This window comes from Rhyacophila brunnea, unplaced genomic scaffold, assembly GCF_057557595.1.
Source record: "Rhyacophila brunnea isolate RB1 unplaced genomic scaffold, BYU_Rbru_1.0 scaffold_11, whole genome shotgun sequence".
In the NCBI taxonomy this organism is placed as follows: Eukaryota; Metazoa; Arthropoda; class Insecta; order Trichoptera; family Rhyacophilidae; genus Rhyacophila; species Rhyacophila brunnea.
In genome coordinates this window covers 16,487,522-16,503,058 of record NW_028232763.1, presented here as the reverse complement: position 1 = coordinate 16,503,058, position 15,537 = coordinate 16,487,522, and the positions used below count along the sequence as shown (strand labels likewise).

Below are 15,537 nucleotides of genomic sequence, written 5' to 3'. Positions count from 1 at the left end.
ATACACTTTAATGAGGTATTTTTGATATTATAATTAAATGATAATTCACGGGTAGAATTTTATTTAAAATAATGTGTGTTTCGTGACTAATAAAATTGCCTATGTATCCAAAATAGCGAATAGTCACATATTACTTGGCTACCATAAAAGGGGGTTTCGATCAGTGCTTTGTAATATAATGTCGAGTGCCAACAGGTCAATAATTCAAGTCGATGTATTGAAAAATAGAAAAACTCGCTAAAAGTATACGGAACACCCTTAATTATACCTCACAGAACCTCGGGGTTTCTTTCGCGGAATACCATTTGGGGTACTCTACTGTATTCTAAATCAAATTGCCCTTAACCTTGGCAATGGGTAGGGGTCCGACAAACATCCTAGCCATGGGGCTCTCTTCAGGATGTAGGGGTCATACCTTGGGTCTAGTGTAAGTCAAATATAGGGTAAAAATGTCCAAAATAAACTATGCTGGAAATAATGGTTAAAATAATCATCATTTAAATATTCTTACTATGGATAAAGTAAAAAAATACCGATACGTTTTTGACGGCCCTTAATGTAGCAGTGTGACTCCTTATCATTTTGTTTGTGATTGCTAATTCAAAATATAAGGTTAAAACAAAGTTTGTATACGAAAACATCACATACAAAATATATCAGAAAATATAAGTATTCGTTTCTCTTTTGTCGTTTCACCATCTTCAATGTATTTCACACAGTTTTATATTATATCTAATTTAGATTTATAATATATTATATATAATACAATATTTTGTATTATTATTATACTCAATAAACAGTTTTACTTTAAGTAATAAGTAGGTAAATTTTTGATGATTTTATGAATTCAACAGACATAATGGCACAAAGCTACTTTCTTGTTTCTTTATTAAATGAAGAAAATAATAAACAGGTACATAATATTATTATATTATAAAATTTGTGAGGCTAATATAACAAAATGTATACAAAGAATTATTTATAAATTCCAACCATTGATCTATCATTATAGAATTGAAATTAAGCTACCACATAGGTTTGACACATACACAGTTTTTAACGTTTGAAAAAGTAATTGTGGCCGTTTATGAGTCAACATATTGGTTATATGGAGCCATCGAGGTTCAGGTATGTCAAACTTGAAAGTGGCTCTGACACAAACTTTGCGCGTAATACCCCGTTTATACGTGCATGGATTCACTGCTGACAGTACGTATTATCACGGCCATAATAAGAAAATGAACATGTAAGCACTTATTATCGTGCAAGTTGCAAGATTGCATGCATGATTAAAAAAAGTTCGGAAGCTTCTGAATTTTCACGCAATAATTGGTACCTATATTTTGGGTGTGCACGCACAGTAAAACGATAGTGGCAAACCTGTTGGAAGAAATACGAACTACATTGCACAGAATATTTTGACGTCTACCGATTATCTACGAACTTGACGAATCTGTCTGAACTTATCTGAATCTGTCAAATAACACAATACAATCATAACATCGCGTCTCGCTTACGCTTGAAGAATGAGATTGGAGTGACAGTCAACACTTTTACGTGAAAATAGTTAATATCGCGATAGTAATATACACTATTGGTGCAAGTAAATCCATGCAGGCGATAATAGTATACTTTTGATGATAGCTTAACAGTCATTAAAAAACACAACGACACAAAGCTACTTTCTTGTTTTTTTATTAAATTATTTTTAGAAAATAATTAATAAGTATGTACTTACATAATATTATTTTATTGTAAAATTTGTGAGGCTAATATATAACTAAGTACATACAATTATAAAAATAATTATTTATAAATTCCAACCATTGATCTCTCATTATGATTATAGAATAGAAATTAAGCTACCTCATAGGTTTAACACATACACTTTTGACGTTTCAAAAGACAATATTGTTCTGGTACCTATACTATATAATATACACTAATTAACAATATATATATAATATATATATTAGTTTTAATATTATAATAATAGGTATATGAATCAACCGTTTGGTGTATGTAGCCAAAGAGGTACAGATTGTCTCCACGGCTTATATAAATTATTAAGTAAAATAATTTAATAATTAAATAAATAGGTAGAGTATTTTATGAACATCGTACTATTATATGTTAATATGTTATCAATGTTATCATTATCATGAACGCTATATAATTTAATACATAATATACATTTAATGAGGTCTTATCAGTCGCTTTATCTATTTCCTGTCTGTATGCGTAAAAGTGACTGTAAGTATTAACTCTACAATAATAATTATTGTCTTTCACCAATGTAATATAATATTATATTTGTGAGTCTTATCTTTTGCTAACTTTTAACCATATTCCATTTTTACTGGTAGTTACAAAGGCTATGGGATTCATTGTTATTTTTTCTTCCGTTTTTATGGATGGCTCAACTGAAAATTTATGCAAAAACGAAGCAAGTCCTACTGCACTTTGCATTTTTCCAAACCTCATGCCTGAAAATAAAACATTGTATTTATTAAGAGAGTTCCTATATAGTAATTATTATTTAATTAACAATTTAGTTTTTAAAATATTTTCTTCTGTGGTATTTATTTTATTATGATGAAATAAACAGTAGATATACTATTATGAATTTATTTACAGATCTTACTTTTACGTCGTCGAACTCCATTGTAATATCATGGGGTTGCTGCCAAAAGTTGGTAACTCTACAATTTAGGTACTTAAGTATTTAGAGTTAACAACGAATTGTGTGTATATATATATATATATATATATATATATAAATATGAATGCTAGAAAAATCGAGGTCAACATGCACATAAAGCCCAAAGAAGTTAGCAGTGTGTCTAATTTTAGAGGGCATGTCAAACTTCAAATTGCAATAATTACTCCATAACATGATTTCGAGACTTACCAACTTTTGCCAGTAACCCCACTATATTATGAATAATATACATAATTTGAAAACACATCAGACATTAAATATATAGACAGACATAGTATAAAAATCGTTTTGAAAAAAATACGACTCCTGAAATGGACTCACAGAACAAATTAATAAATATAATTCCGATAAGCTATACCCCAATACACTACATTTTGACGCAGGGTTTTGAAAGTGTGAGTGTCATGCGAAAATAAACCACACATTATAGATGTGCAATAGTGTGTGTTGCAATCTTCAATTACACCAAAATTGAACACATAAACTGAGAGCAGTTGTCAGAACGAAAGATAAGTGTATTCATAACATGTGTTTAAGTTTATCCTATATTCTTTCACACTCGAGATCGGTTCCCTGTTACTCCACACACGCTAGGTATTTCAGTTCCCATTATTTCTGAGTTCCCTGCGCGGACTCAAACCCGCATCCCTGTATTCGCGCCAATGTGCTTTACCATTGAAGATAATCTCTCCAAACCAAAACCCGCCCCACACCACACTCGCTTTTAATCGAATGTATCAAGAGACCCTACAGTGGCGATGTGAAGCATCTATTGCAATTTTGCGTATAGAGCCATTTGCATCATATGTAATTACGACGAAATTGTTACATTTTGGAGGCGCTTCACAAATTGTGTTAATTTTTGCAGTTGGCTATTTGCGTTCTATTCAATCACCTTAATTACTAATTGGTGTCAGGATATTTACAAATTTTACTTATAACTTACTAATCCAGTAAATACGCGTTCGTATCCCGCTAGGCGTTGTTTTTATCAAAAAGATTTTTTTTTAGAAGTCTCATAAGTGTTTTCAAATTATGCATGTTCAATAACGGATATCACATTCACAAGTCTTGTGAATAATAAGCACTAAATAATATTGTGTTTTATTAATCGTTAAACCTGAAGATTTAAATTTGTCAAACACTTTATTTAATAGGACTAAGTGATCTTCAAAGTTTTCCGATACTACAATTACGTCATCAGCACTTCGAAAATTATTATAAAACTAACAAAACCTTTATTTTAATATCACTGTCTGAATTTATTTTATGTTTAATAATGTAATTGGAGTTTCATTACTCTTACCCTTACCTATACAATTCCTTGGTCCTTCACCAAACGGTAAAAATAGCATGTGATGCCTTGATTTAATTTCCTCAGTCATAAATCGTTCAGGAATAAATTTCTCGGGATCAGGATAATACTTTGGATCGTAATGAATTGCGCCCACCGGAATCGATACAGATATTCCCTTTTCAATTGTTAAATCAGTTCCGGGAAACGTATACGAAGAATTACATACTCTTGTTAGTACAGCAAGGGCAGGATACTTGCGTTGAGTTTCACACATTACCATTTCTAAATACTTCATCTCTAATATGCCTTCGTATGTAATTTCCCCATCATATTTTAAGAGAGTGTAATCGATTTCATCTTGAATTTTCTGTTGGATTTCTGGATGGAGTGCCAATTCGTGGAGTGCAAAAGACATCAACGTGGAAGATGATTCAAAACCGGCAGCAAAAAATATAAAAGCCTGAGCGGTTAAAAACATGTCAGTAAATTCTATTGTTTGTTCTTCTCCTTTAGTATTGTCTTTTAACTCAATCATTAAATCAATGAAATCGTGTCTCTTTGTCTGACTATACTTTCTTTCTTGCACAATATCTCTAACAGTTGACAAGAAAAAATCTTCAACTTCGGCTTCTGTTATTCTCATTTTAAAAAATTCAAATACTCGAGGTAATAATAGCATTAAAATATATTTAAACTGTTTAAAAAGTGTAACCTCAAATACTTTTTTCCCCATTTTACGAAACGGAGCATTTTCATCAGACATTGAATTCATTTTTACACCAAAAGCACATGATCCTATAACATCTGTTGTAAACTTTGCAAATAAATCACGAATTTCTATCTCTTTGTCACTTTTCACCACACCATCAATGAGCTTTTGAAATTCAGTCGATTTTTCAACAATCAAATAAAACATATTTTTCAATTTGCTAGATGTAAATATTGGGCTGAATTTTTGTCTCATAATCCGCCAATTTTCACCGTTCACGGTGAATAGGTTTTTATTCAACGGTTCATTTAAATCTGATACATCTTCGTCTCTGTCATGAAAGAATTGGAAATCTTTTACAAGGACATGTTTTATCAAATCTGGATCACGCAGCATCAAATCCGGCTTACTTGATTTAAAAACACCCACATATTTTTCATTTGAAAACTCTACATACAATTTTCTATAGATATCTCCCAACGATTGACGGGCAAAAAGAAAACTGGCATAATTACCAAAGAATATTAAGGGTTTGTGATATTTAACACTTTTGTTTTTCCAGTAATTAAAATTTTTAGTCAAATATTTATACGCAAATATTATTAAAATCGAAATACACGTGGTAAAAAAAACATACGTTATACTTAAAGACATAATTCGTTTGCTAAACATATTAGATTGAACTACATACACTACCGAAAAACTTTTTTGATGCTTTTTGTCTTTATCTGTAAATACTACTCAATCGGTAACATGGACACGGCTTATCTATCATACAATACCTACTCAACAATACTCGTAAATAATATCAGAATGACGTATTACCAAAATTCGATAATGCGTTTAGGGGTCTAGGACGATTTGGCGCCGCGAACTGGCCGCAAGCGATTGGCCGCAGGCGATTGGCCGCAGGCGATTGGCCGCAGGCGATTGGCCGCAGGCGATTGGCCGCAGGCGATTGGCCGCTGGAGATTGGCCGCAGGCGATTGGCCGCCGCTAATTGGACGCCGGCCCAATTGGCCGCCGGGAGATTGGATGCCGCACGGTTGAAATAAATGCGCAAAGGAACAGACGTACCTACGTAACGATTTGTTGGAGTAAGTAAGCAAGTCAGTTTAATATGCTTCTATCTTGTCAGTAGTTGTACCATATACATTTCGCGCTTGACACATTTTTAATACGGATCGAGAATGATTATTATGATTTATGATGTTTATTAAACGAAAATAATTCTTCCCTCGTTGCGTTATTGATGCAAAGTATAATATACTTATTCTTAATTTAATAAGGTTATATTAAAAAGGAATACTTTTATTTCTATAAACAGTGTCAGGCCTAATAACTAGTCATAATTAAGTTCAAGTATTGCTCAACATATTAGAACTATACTCCTAACACACGTTGAAAAATAACATGTATATTTTACCGGACCCAGGATTCGAACTCGGGATCTACGACATCATAAGCCGACGCGTTATCCGCTCAGCCAAAAGCACAGAATGTATTACAACTACTAAGTAAATAGAAACTTATTAAATTTTCTTGTCTAATTGCTGAACGAAATTGTATCATACAAGGGCTCATGAATACATACACATTAGAATAAAAATATGAAACGAACTTCAAAGTATCTACCTATCCACCTGTATAAAATAATAATAAGTATACAAAATATCATCTCTTCTTTAATAAGTATAGGTACAACAAACGGTTAAATCGTTCGGGTCACGACCCTCAGTCATGAAGTCCTAACGAAGAAAAAGAATATTGTCTTCGCTTCAGTAGAAAACATAAAAATCTGACAAAATATTCTGACAGAAATTATTCAATATTTTGACGTAAGTACTATATACCTATTGAGTTTTATTGAATTTAAAAGAATGTCTTTCCACCATAAATTGATATTTTACATTTTTATCACCAATAAAAAAAATATGCCGATATTATTATAAAATTATACCTAGATACCTGCCTTACATATTAAATGAATTATATTTACATGTTAATAATCAATCAAGCCACTGATGCATTGAAAGTAGGTACAATATATTACTTACAATTCGTAATTTAATAATATATAGTTTTATTTTTCTGTATATAACTATACTTATGTTTATTGTTATTATTATATATTATATTCTCTTCTTCTCTCTTGTGAGGGTAATATTTGTTATAATGTAAATCTCATGTTGTGAACGTCTTGAATTTAGATTTGTTATGTCAACAATGTTCTGTTTTCTTAAATAAATAAATATTATATTGAAGATACTTTTTTATTTATGTTAAAACATACCTTTAAATTGTACTGTTTTAAACACAGAAGACGCTGAAAGAACCAAATAATTGTTGTAAATTTATTATAAAATCACGCAAATATTGATTGATTTGTAAAACATATTTAATTCTAACAACGAAAAACTTTTTTTTAATAAATTTATTTTAATAAACATCGTTAGGCGTTATAATTCTCAATCTAAATCAATATTATAAAAATTGGGTAGGTAGGTACCTGTTATGTAAGTACCTAAGTAGTTTATCAATCAAACTACTGAAACATTTATACTTATCAGATAACTTACTTAATATTTTGTTTGTAATTTCATAATATCTTAAAATATGTATTTATGCATAATAATATACATGTTTAAGCTTTATTATAATATTAAGTCGATAAAACGCTGAAATATAATTTTATTTTAATTCTAACATTAGTTTTAATATTAATTGTTGTAAATATAAATAAGAGCCCATGTATACACAATAAATTAATTGATTATGCACATTTATAAGTTCTAAAGAGGGATGAATTGTTTTCATTTAATAAACATCATAAAGCATAATAATAATTCTCGATCCATATTAAAAATATGTCAAGCGCGAAATGTATATGGTACAACTACTGAGAAGATAGAATCATATTAAAATGACTTGCTCACTTACTAACAAATCGTTACGTACGTCTATTCCTTTGCGCATTTAATTCAACCGCACGTCGTCCAATCTCCTGGCGTCCAATTGTGCCGGCGTCCGATAGTACCGGTGGCCAATTAGCGGTGGCCAATCGCCCGCGGCCAGTTCGCGGCGCCAAATAATCATCCCATTCCCTGCGTTTAGTAAGTAAATATGTTTATATTATTAAATATTATCTCTGACATTACAATATAATGTCAGAGATAAAAATTAGTACATAATAATTATGTACTCATTTAAATTATTGTAATAATTATGTCAAAATATAATGTATAAGTATTTTTTTTAAATCATATCAGATCTAATGAAGATCATTTATGGGCCGCCACAGAGTTGAAGTTGTGTTAATAGATTTTTGTTTTTTACGAGATTCGTAAAATTGGTCTGACGCGTAAGTACTCGGCCATCGTGGGCCTAAAGATGAGCAACATCCACCTCGTTGCGGAATATCTGGGAATTATCTGTCCTGCCTGTACCTCAAATCAATTAAATTCCACCGTTCCGAATACCGTAAATTACCATCCAAAGGAAGGTATTATGGAGATGTTGGTATCACTTAAAAAGATGCAAGAGGACTGTTGAGCTATATAAATTTTCGAAGGTGCTCTGTAGTGTCTATATACTCCAACTGTGAAGCGAATTTTGTCAAAGAAGAAGAAAAGGAAAATATAATTTTAAGTCTTCGAGATGTTGTAAAAATAAAGTGCATTAAGACTCTTTTGGATTTGTATGGTGCCTAAAATGTAAACACTCTAAAATAATAATAATAATAATAAAGAGCTACACCTTTTTCATAGTATGCAAAATAGAAGACTACAGTATCTCGGTCATATTATTATGAGTAGGTACAGCATTCATTAGCCAAATAAACAAATAAAAAACAAGACGTGGCTACAGAACATGCCGTATTTCGTGGTTTAGAAGTATCCGCCATTTTGAATTAGTGTAGCTCTACTAATCTGTTCCAAATTGTCAATAACGTCAACATCGCTCGGTAGTGGTCGACTTCCATGAATGAAAGATGACACAAGAAGAAGAGGAAGAATGATTTTTAACGCGATATAAAATGTTACCACAGAATAAATGGATTATCTCATTATTTGTGTGTTTCTCATAGTACGACGTAATAATTGAAATGAACTTACATAATAAAAGTGTACGTAAATACTTCATTTAGTTGTAGTTACCAAGCGGTCTTACTTGCTTTGCCAACTTCTAGCGCCTAATAAGTTGTCTGAAGGCAACCCGCATACCACGAGTCCGAAGCAATTTTCCAAGCGCATTTCGTTGCATTATTATTTATTTATATTATTTTACAAGTCAAGCGCCAGATGGCAGCCTTTAGGGGGAGATTTTAGGAAATAATCCGAATTCTTGGCTGCCTGCCTTGATATTCGTTAGAAAATTTTCTGAGCTAGTGTTGGTATTCAAAAGTGTCTGTAAATTTAATATTTTGAAAACTTAATTAACTTTAAAATGAAATTATATTATAATAACAATAAATGGAATCTCTGTAAGTAGGTACTTTGTAATAGAATTTCTATAATAATTATTATAGTTTATTTTACAATAGGTGCATAATAATATAATTAATTTATCGTCGTTATTTAAAAATAATTTTATTATTGACTGTCCATGATTAATGAGACCGTATATTATTTATTATAAATTTTCAATTAGGTTTTAATATAATATTCATATATTATTTAAAAGTAAACTATTTAAATCTGAATCCATAATTCATAATAAATAGAAGTGGAAACAGATAAAGAAGAAAAGAGAGCTATATTTAGCACACGAGTGAAAGCATGAGTCATGTTATGAGAAATGAAAAGTACGGGGTACTCATCAGGAAAGAGACAAAGGAATAAAATCAATATAATATCTGGGAAGTTTTCATCTTTAACGTATGAAGAGGTGAAATATTGCTACATAATATAGTAGACCCTCAAATGTAAAAGCCGTAGGTAAAATTTTATAAATAACACACTAATATATTCTGTATCTTTTCGTAAGTATATTCATAAATTTGTCACATTATAAGTATTGGGATAAAAACATTTCCACAAAATTATTAGGTGTAAAATAAAAAATCTGGAAATATATATTAATAATATTAGTATAACTAAAATATTAAATGTTACTTGCTAAGGCAATTAAATCTGCTCGGTACTAGTATCCTGTGATATCCAATATCCAACCTCATACGAAGAAATGTATATTATTAAAAACCAAGTCAGGTTTAGTTTTATATTTTAGAACACAACTATAACATATAGCTATATAAAAACATCGCTTTTATTATTTTAATAAACTAGCTGCCCAGGAATACTACATACGTGATCAAATTTGGTGGGATGTAAAATGTGCTATTTGCTTATCAAAAAATGGTATACATAGTGGAATTTTAAATTGTGTTTTTAATTTATAAAATACTTAATTAATGTGGAATAATATTAAAAAATAAGAAAATAACGTGTTCTTCGCTAACCCACTCCACACGCAATTATGTTAGATGAATAATTGTTCTATTATTCTTAGATATAATATTCTAGGCAAAAAAACTAAATGAGAATTTATCACGAAGTCGACAGAGAAAATACATTTTAAAAGATATCAGAGCAGTCGAATAAAATTGTTCTTCTGAATTAATAATACCATCACATGCCTGCATATTATTGGTCTGATACAACCTCGATGTAGTCACATAATATTATGCTGCTGTAGTGCAACTGAATTAATTTGAAGCAGATCTTCCGATAATGTTGCTAGCAGTTGCGTGTGACTTGATGATCTACTGTCCCTTGACTACGTTGCCTGCTATCGAACTGCGCAAAGCTTATATCGGCGTGTGGCTCTTTATTCTAACCTAACCTAACATCTAAATGTCAATTTCGTTATTATTTCAAAACTTTGCTTAGCTGTATTGATGTATGTTTATGTAGATGTATTGTTCTACTTTCCGCAAAGCGATTCTTCTTTGTTGTAGGAGAGCAGCACCAGCCAATTCTACCCGTGACATAAGACGCGACTTTCTTTTGTTTGTTTTGTTTTTAAATCTTTTATAAAATAGGTACCACAAATAAATCTGAAAATACCCATTTTGAATTTAATGACTTGTATTATAGTTGTATGAGTAGGGGCTCCGTGCACCGACTCTTCTTTGCAACACGTGTAACAAAACAACGTGCACTGATCCAAAAAAATATTTCAATATCTTTAAAATTAGATCGACGATAACAATGCTTATTTAGATTTTTTCTGAAAATAGCCCATGGAAACACCTCATGGATGAGTAAAGGTTTCAGATCAAAAGTGTCATTAATAAAAAGGGTATTTTTTTAGAATATTGTATAGAGATCCATATTGAAGGTACCGGACAGCGCACAAATTTTATTTATCATCAAATTCTCTGTGTTATAAATTTATTAATTACATAATAAAATATGTTAAAATTGAGCTTGGCAGAAAAACTATAAGTAAACATAAAACAGAATAACTCGTGGATTTTAGATAAAAAATAAATATATGAATACAAATAGAATTTTTACTATTTTATTACCTGTCTATGTTAACGTATTAGAAAAAAACTATAAAAAAAACTACTATAGCATTGATCTTAAACTTCTGTAATTTATTTTTTGTTGCTTTTTTATTCAAAGAAAATATTATGTCAATTCAAATGACAAAATATATCGTTTATTGTCTTGATATTGCCACCCGAAAAAATCTTGAAAATTGTATAAAATTAAGAAAAGATATAAAAGGGGGACGAAGAAAGCTTACGGCTAAAGTTTCACGGTACCAAGCGTGTCATAATTGTAACAAGCAGACGTAAAAAATAATAAAACTTTTGTTATAAATTGTGCCAGCCCAGCTAACAGTAACACTTGTGTGTTAATTTTATTGGCAGTAACACAAAGCTACACCAGGAATTTACAACGTTTTGCATCGAAGACCTTTATATTATAATAAAACATTTTAGGTATTTTTATTTTGTTGCATTACAAATAACTGCGACAGCTTATATAAATCCTGACAGACCTAACAGTATGTGCTAACATAAAAATTTTCCGAAAATATAAATCCCGAAAACCAGCTCCCGCCAGACTTATATTATATAGAAAAAGGAAAATAGACAATAAAAGGAAACAAGTCTCAAATGACTACCTTTTACTAGGGCCAAGAGAGCGTTAAGTTTTTGATATCGTTGTATATTTTCTATATTGGTTTTGTGTAAAATTGACTAATTCATAGTCATTGATAGTGAAGTAGCGAGTAATGACACCTTAAGAAAACTCAGAGCAGTCTATAGTGCACTTTGAGAAAAATTGTTTGTGACGATATTGGTAAGAGAGCGGACCAAGTAGCTTTTTATCACGTTGAGAGTAAAGAGAGCGACGTTGGACCTGACTCGGCCACGTACTGTGGATGCCTGAAGAGAATTACAATCTGGCTTATCTGCCCTTCTCTTCGTCCTGGAAGGCCGCTGAATACTACGGGATGCTGGAATGACGTAAGAAGACTGGTGAGCGACGAATGGAATCTATATGCGCCAAGTAAGAGACGGACATGGTTAACGAAGAAAAGGTGGAATTATAATAAAAATATTATATTGCAAATATAATTTATTTTATCGTAGTTTTCTAACTGTTGAACTGTTAAAACTTGAAAGAGACTTGAACTTTGGAAGTGAAGCTTTTTCAACATGTTTTTTTCATGAGACTATTAAATCCCGCTAGTACGTGACAAAACACATCATGATTTAATCGACAAAGAAAAATAAATTAAATAGTAGTGGAAGGAATCAATCTATAAATAGACCTTACAATAATTATTAACAAGCATGCATGCTGCCGATAATTCAGGCAATCGGATGAGTGACAATTGGTAACCATAAAAACTATTTGTTCATATAATAAAAATACAATGATTGTAGAAGCAAACCATACAAGTGATGATTTTAAAGATTATTCGTGTGTTAACATTAGCAGACGACAATATAGCACTTTTATTATAACTATTTTTAAATGAAACAGGTGGTTTTATTTCTAATAAAAATACGAATTGCAATAGTTCCTACTCATAACCTACGTACAGAAGTATAAAAAAAACACTTCTGTCGTGTGTGTTCGCTATACGTACCTACTCATTTATTACTTTTAGTTATTTTTTCTAAGAATTTTACAAAAAAATATTTATTCTTAGCCGGGGTTGTCAAGTCCTGAACTAGACGATCTCAGCATTTGGAACTAATGACGCGGAGAGAGGGTAATTTGAGAGAAAGTATTCCGAGAAAATTTTACGAGTCAATGTGGAGTATAGCTCGGATTTTCCTATTAATAACTTATTTAGGCGAAACTTTTTTGGAACCATTTTCACTTTCAAAAAATTGTACTAACTCAAAGTAATATTTATTTCAATTTTCATATATTAGGGACTGTAATATTATTGTATAATAAAAAGTGACTTTCAGAATCTTTTCAAGTTTTTTTTTCACATATGATTTCTTGGAGCACTTTTGACGTTATTAATTGAAATATATTAATATAATATCATTATAGGAACCTACGCATATGAGAGACATTGATACATTAATAAGGTACGTTACATTTTATCACCTGTCAAGCAATTCTGACGAAAACATTTTCCATTATTCTGGATGATATTTTATTTCAATTGAAAATAAATCAAAAACGTATCAATTAACGAAAAAATAAAACACGTAAAAAACACTGATAATCTTAATTTCTTCTTCATTCTAGATCACTACTGTCTTATACAAATTTAACTTCGCTAAAGGATTTTTATCGATATTGATTAAAGATGAGAGATGACAAACACATGCGAGGGCCAGAATGAAAATACATAAAAATATAATAGTTTAAATTAAAACACAAATGGATAATATAAAATGACTGCTCGGCATACTTTTATTGAGGTATTATTCCTATTGCTTACATATGTATCTATACTATATATTTTACATGCCGCTATATTATATTTTAATAAGGTAAGAAATTTAGAAGTCAGTCTAACTATAAGCTATAAACACATTGGATTTTTTAGGTCTCGAAAGTGAAAAGGATGGGTTATTATGATAATAAGATGAAACACAAGTATGTTATTGGTATACGTAAATACACAGAATGTTTAGTTACTTTGTAACTGGATAAAACTCAAATTGCTCAGAGGCAGAAAACTGTTGTCTAATGAATGGTTCATCCATCTAAAGAGAGTACTCCTCATTTTCTTAAGAGCATACTTCAAAGAAACGGCAAATAATTTTCAACTATAGGTGCGACGAAATTTAGAACTCGCTGCCAATCGGAGAGCGAAAGTTGAGCTGTGAACACGTCAATTTGTTTTGTGATGGCGACGGGGGAATTAATTCTTAAATCGAGTAAAAATGACTAAAAAACGTTACCCATTTATTTGAAAAATAAAACATGTCAATGAATATATTATTATTATTACTAATAGAACAATAAAAGTAACATTAAATGGACGCATGTTGAATTATTATGACAAATTATGTTTTGTTTTGCACGCGTCGTTTGCACAATCTTCGCGTCACGTTGTCACGATCGTTTTAGACCGTGCCTCAGCTGAAGTATAGCCTTCAACCTTCAACTCGATCAAATGCGATTTTTTCTTTGATTATATCCATGTGGGTTATATGGTGAACTGGATATTGTGATTCGTACAAACAAAAGAGCGTGTCTTTGTCTAGCTTGCTCGGTTGTTAAAATGCGTAATAATAGTAATGTTTTTGCTCTTTCATATCGTCTGCGTTTTCACCCTAGCATTTTCTCCATTGTTTTTATATGTTTTCATATTTAAATTCCTCTATTCTAGATGTTGTACTTCACTTAGATTATTCACCAAATGTGTCTTCTACTAGACCTTGCCCTTCTCCGAACCTATCTAGCTTTCAAAAAAATCCATTTTATTTCAATCCCATCTCTTTTGCAGTTGCTATGGTGCACAACTGTTAATAGTCTAGAATTCTATTATTATGTCCACTCCATTGCAAACTTTTCAATATACATAATTAACTTATTATTTTCTATAAAATATTATGTGTTCAAATACTATGTACTGCAATATTTTTCTTTTAAAAAAAATCTCAATGTTTCATCTGGATACTGACTATTTAAATTTTACGAAAAATTAACAATCAAAACTAGATAATATGTCCACTATTTTTCTGTAATTTGATTTGTCCGCAGTAATATATATATATATAAATGTTTAACATACAAATGATCTACACTTTATATACCACATTAAAAATACATATTATATATAGTTGCTATACGCTTACCATTGACTGAAATGGACATGTCTCAATGTGAATGTCACTAACGTTGGACATGTCTCGATTTGATAGTCACCTTAATTCTAATGCCTCTCTCTAATATGAAATAATAGATGTTTTTTGGCTATTATTAAAAGTATCAATATAGTAGTGTAGCATTCATTTTAGTTATATAAGGACATGCCCAGTTAGTTTTGATTATTAACTACAGAAATTGTGACATTTTGAGAAATTATGAATAATTATACTCTCACATTGTGATATATATACTTCACTATACATTTTAAATAATTTGTATGTCACAGTAGACTTCCGTTTATTTACTTTTCTCTACATTTAAGAGCTTAATAGAGCTTTTCAATTATATATATCCAAAACATGTAACACCCAAAGTTTTGATTAAAACCAAAACAATGCTCTCAAGTCTCTAAAAAGTTTCCTAAAGTATCAAAGCAGGTGATGATTTTCATCTTGAGTAGTGACTGACGCCATACATGGCGAATGAAAGATCTAAAGAG

General features: G+C 30.8%; 1 protein-coding gene across 1 annotated transcript; it reads right to left on the bottom strand.

Moving 5' to 3' along the window:
* Nucleotides 1-875: 875 nt before the first annotated feature.
* LOC147078426 (cytochrome P450 6B5-like) lies at nucleotides 876-5,503 on the bottom strand. Its single transcript, XM_085959412.1, has 2 exons — nucleotides 4,035-5,503; nucleotides 876-2,486 (listed from the first exon to the last, which is right to left on the bottom strand). The coding sequence occupies exons 1-2, from the start codon at nucleotides 5,398-5,400 to the stop codon at nucleotides 2,323-2,325; spliced, it is 1,530 nt and encodes a 509-aa protein (XP_085815538.1). The 5' UTR covers nucleotides 5,401-5,503; the 3' UTR covers nucleotides 876-2,322.
* Between the last annotated feature and the right edge of the window lie 10,034 nt (nucleotides 5,504-15,537).

Coding starts and splice junctions, on each gene's coding strand:
- LOC147078426 (XM_085959412.1), bottom strand. CDS start 5,400: ATGTTTAGCAAACGAATTATGTCTTTAAGTATAACGTATGTTTTTTTT. Junction 2,487..4,034: donor AGGACCAAGGAATTGTATAG/GTAAGGGTAAGA, acceptor TTTTATTTTCAG/GCATGAGGTTTGGAAAAATG.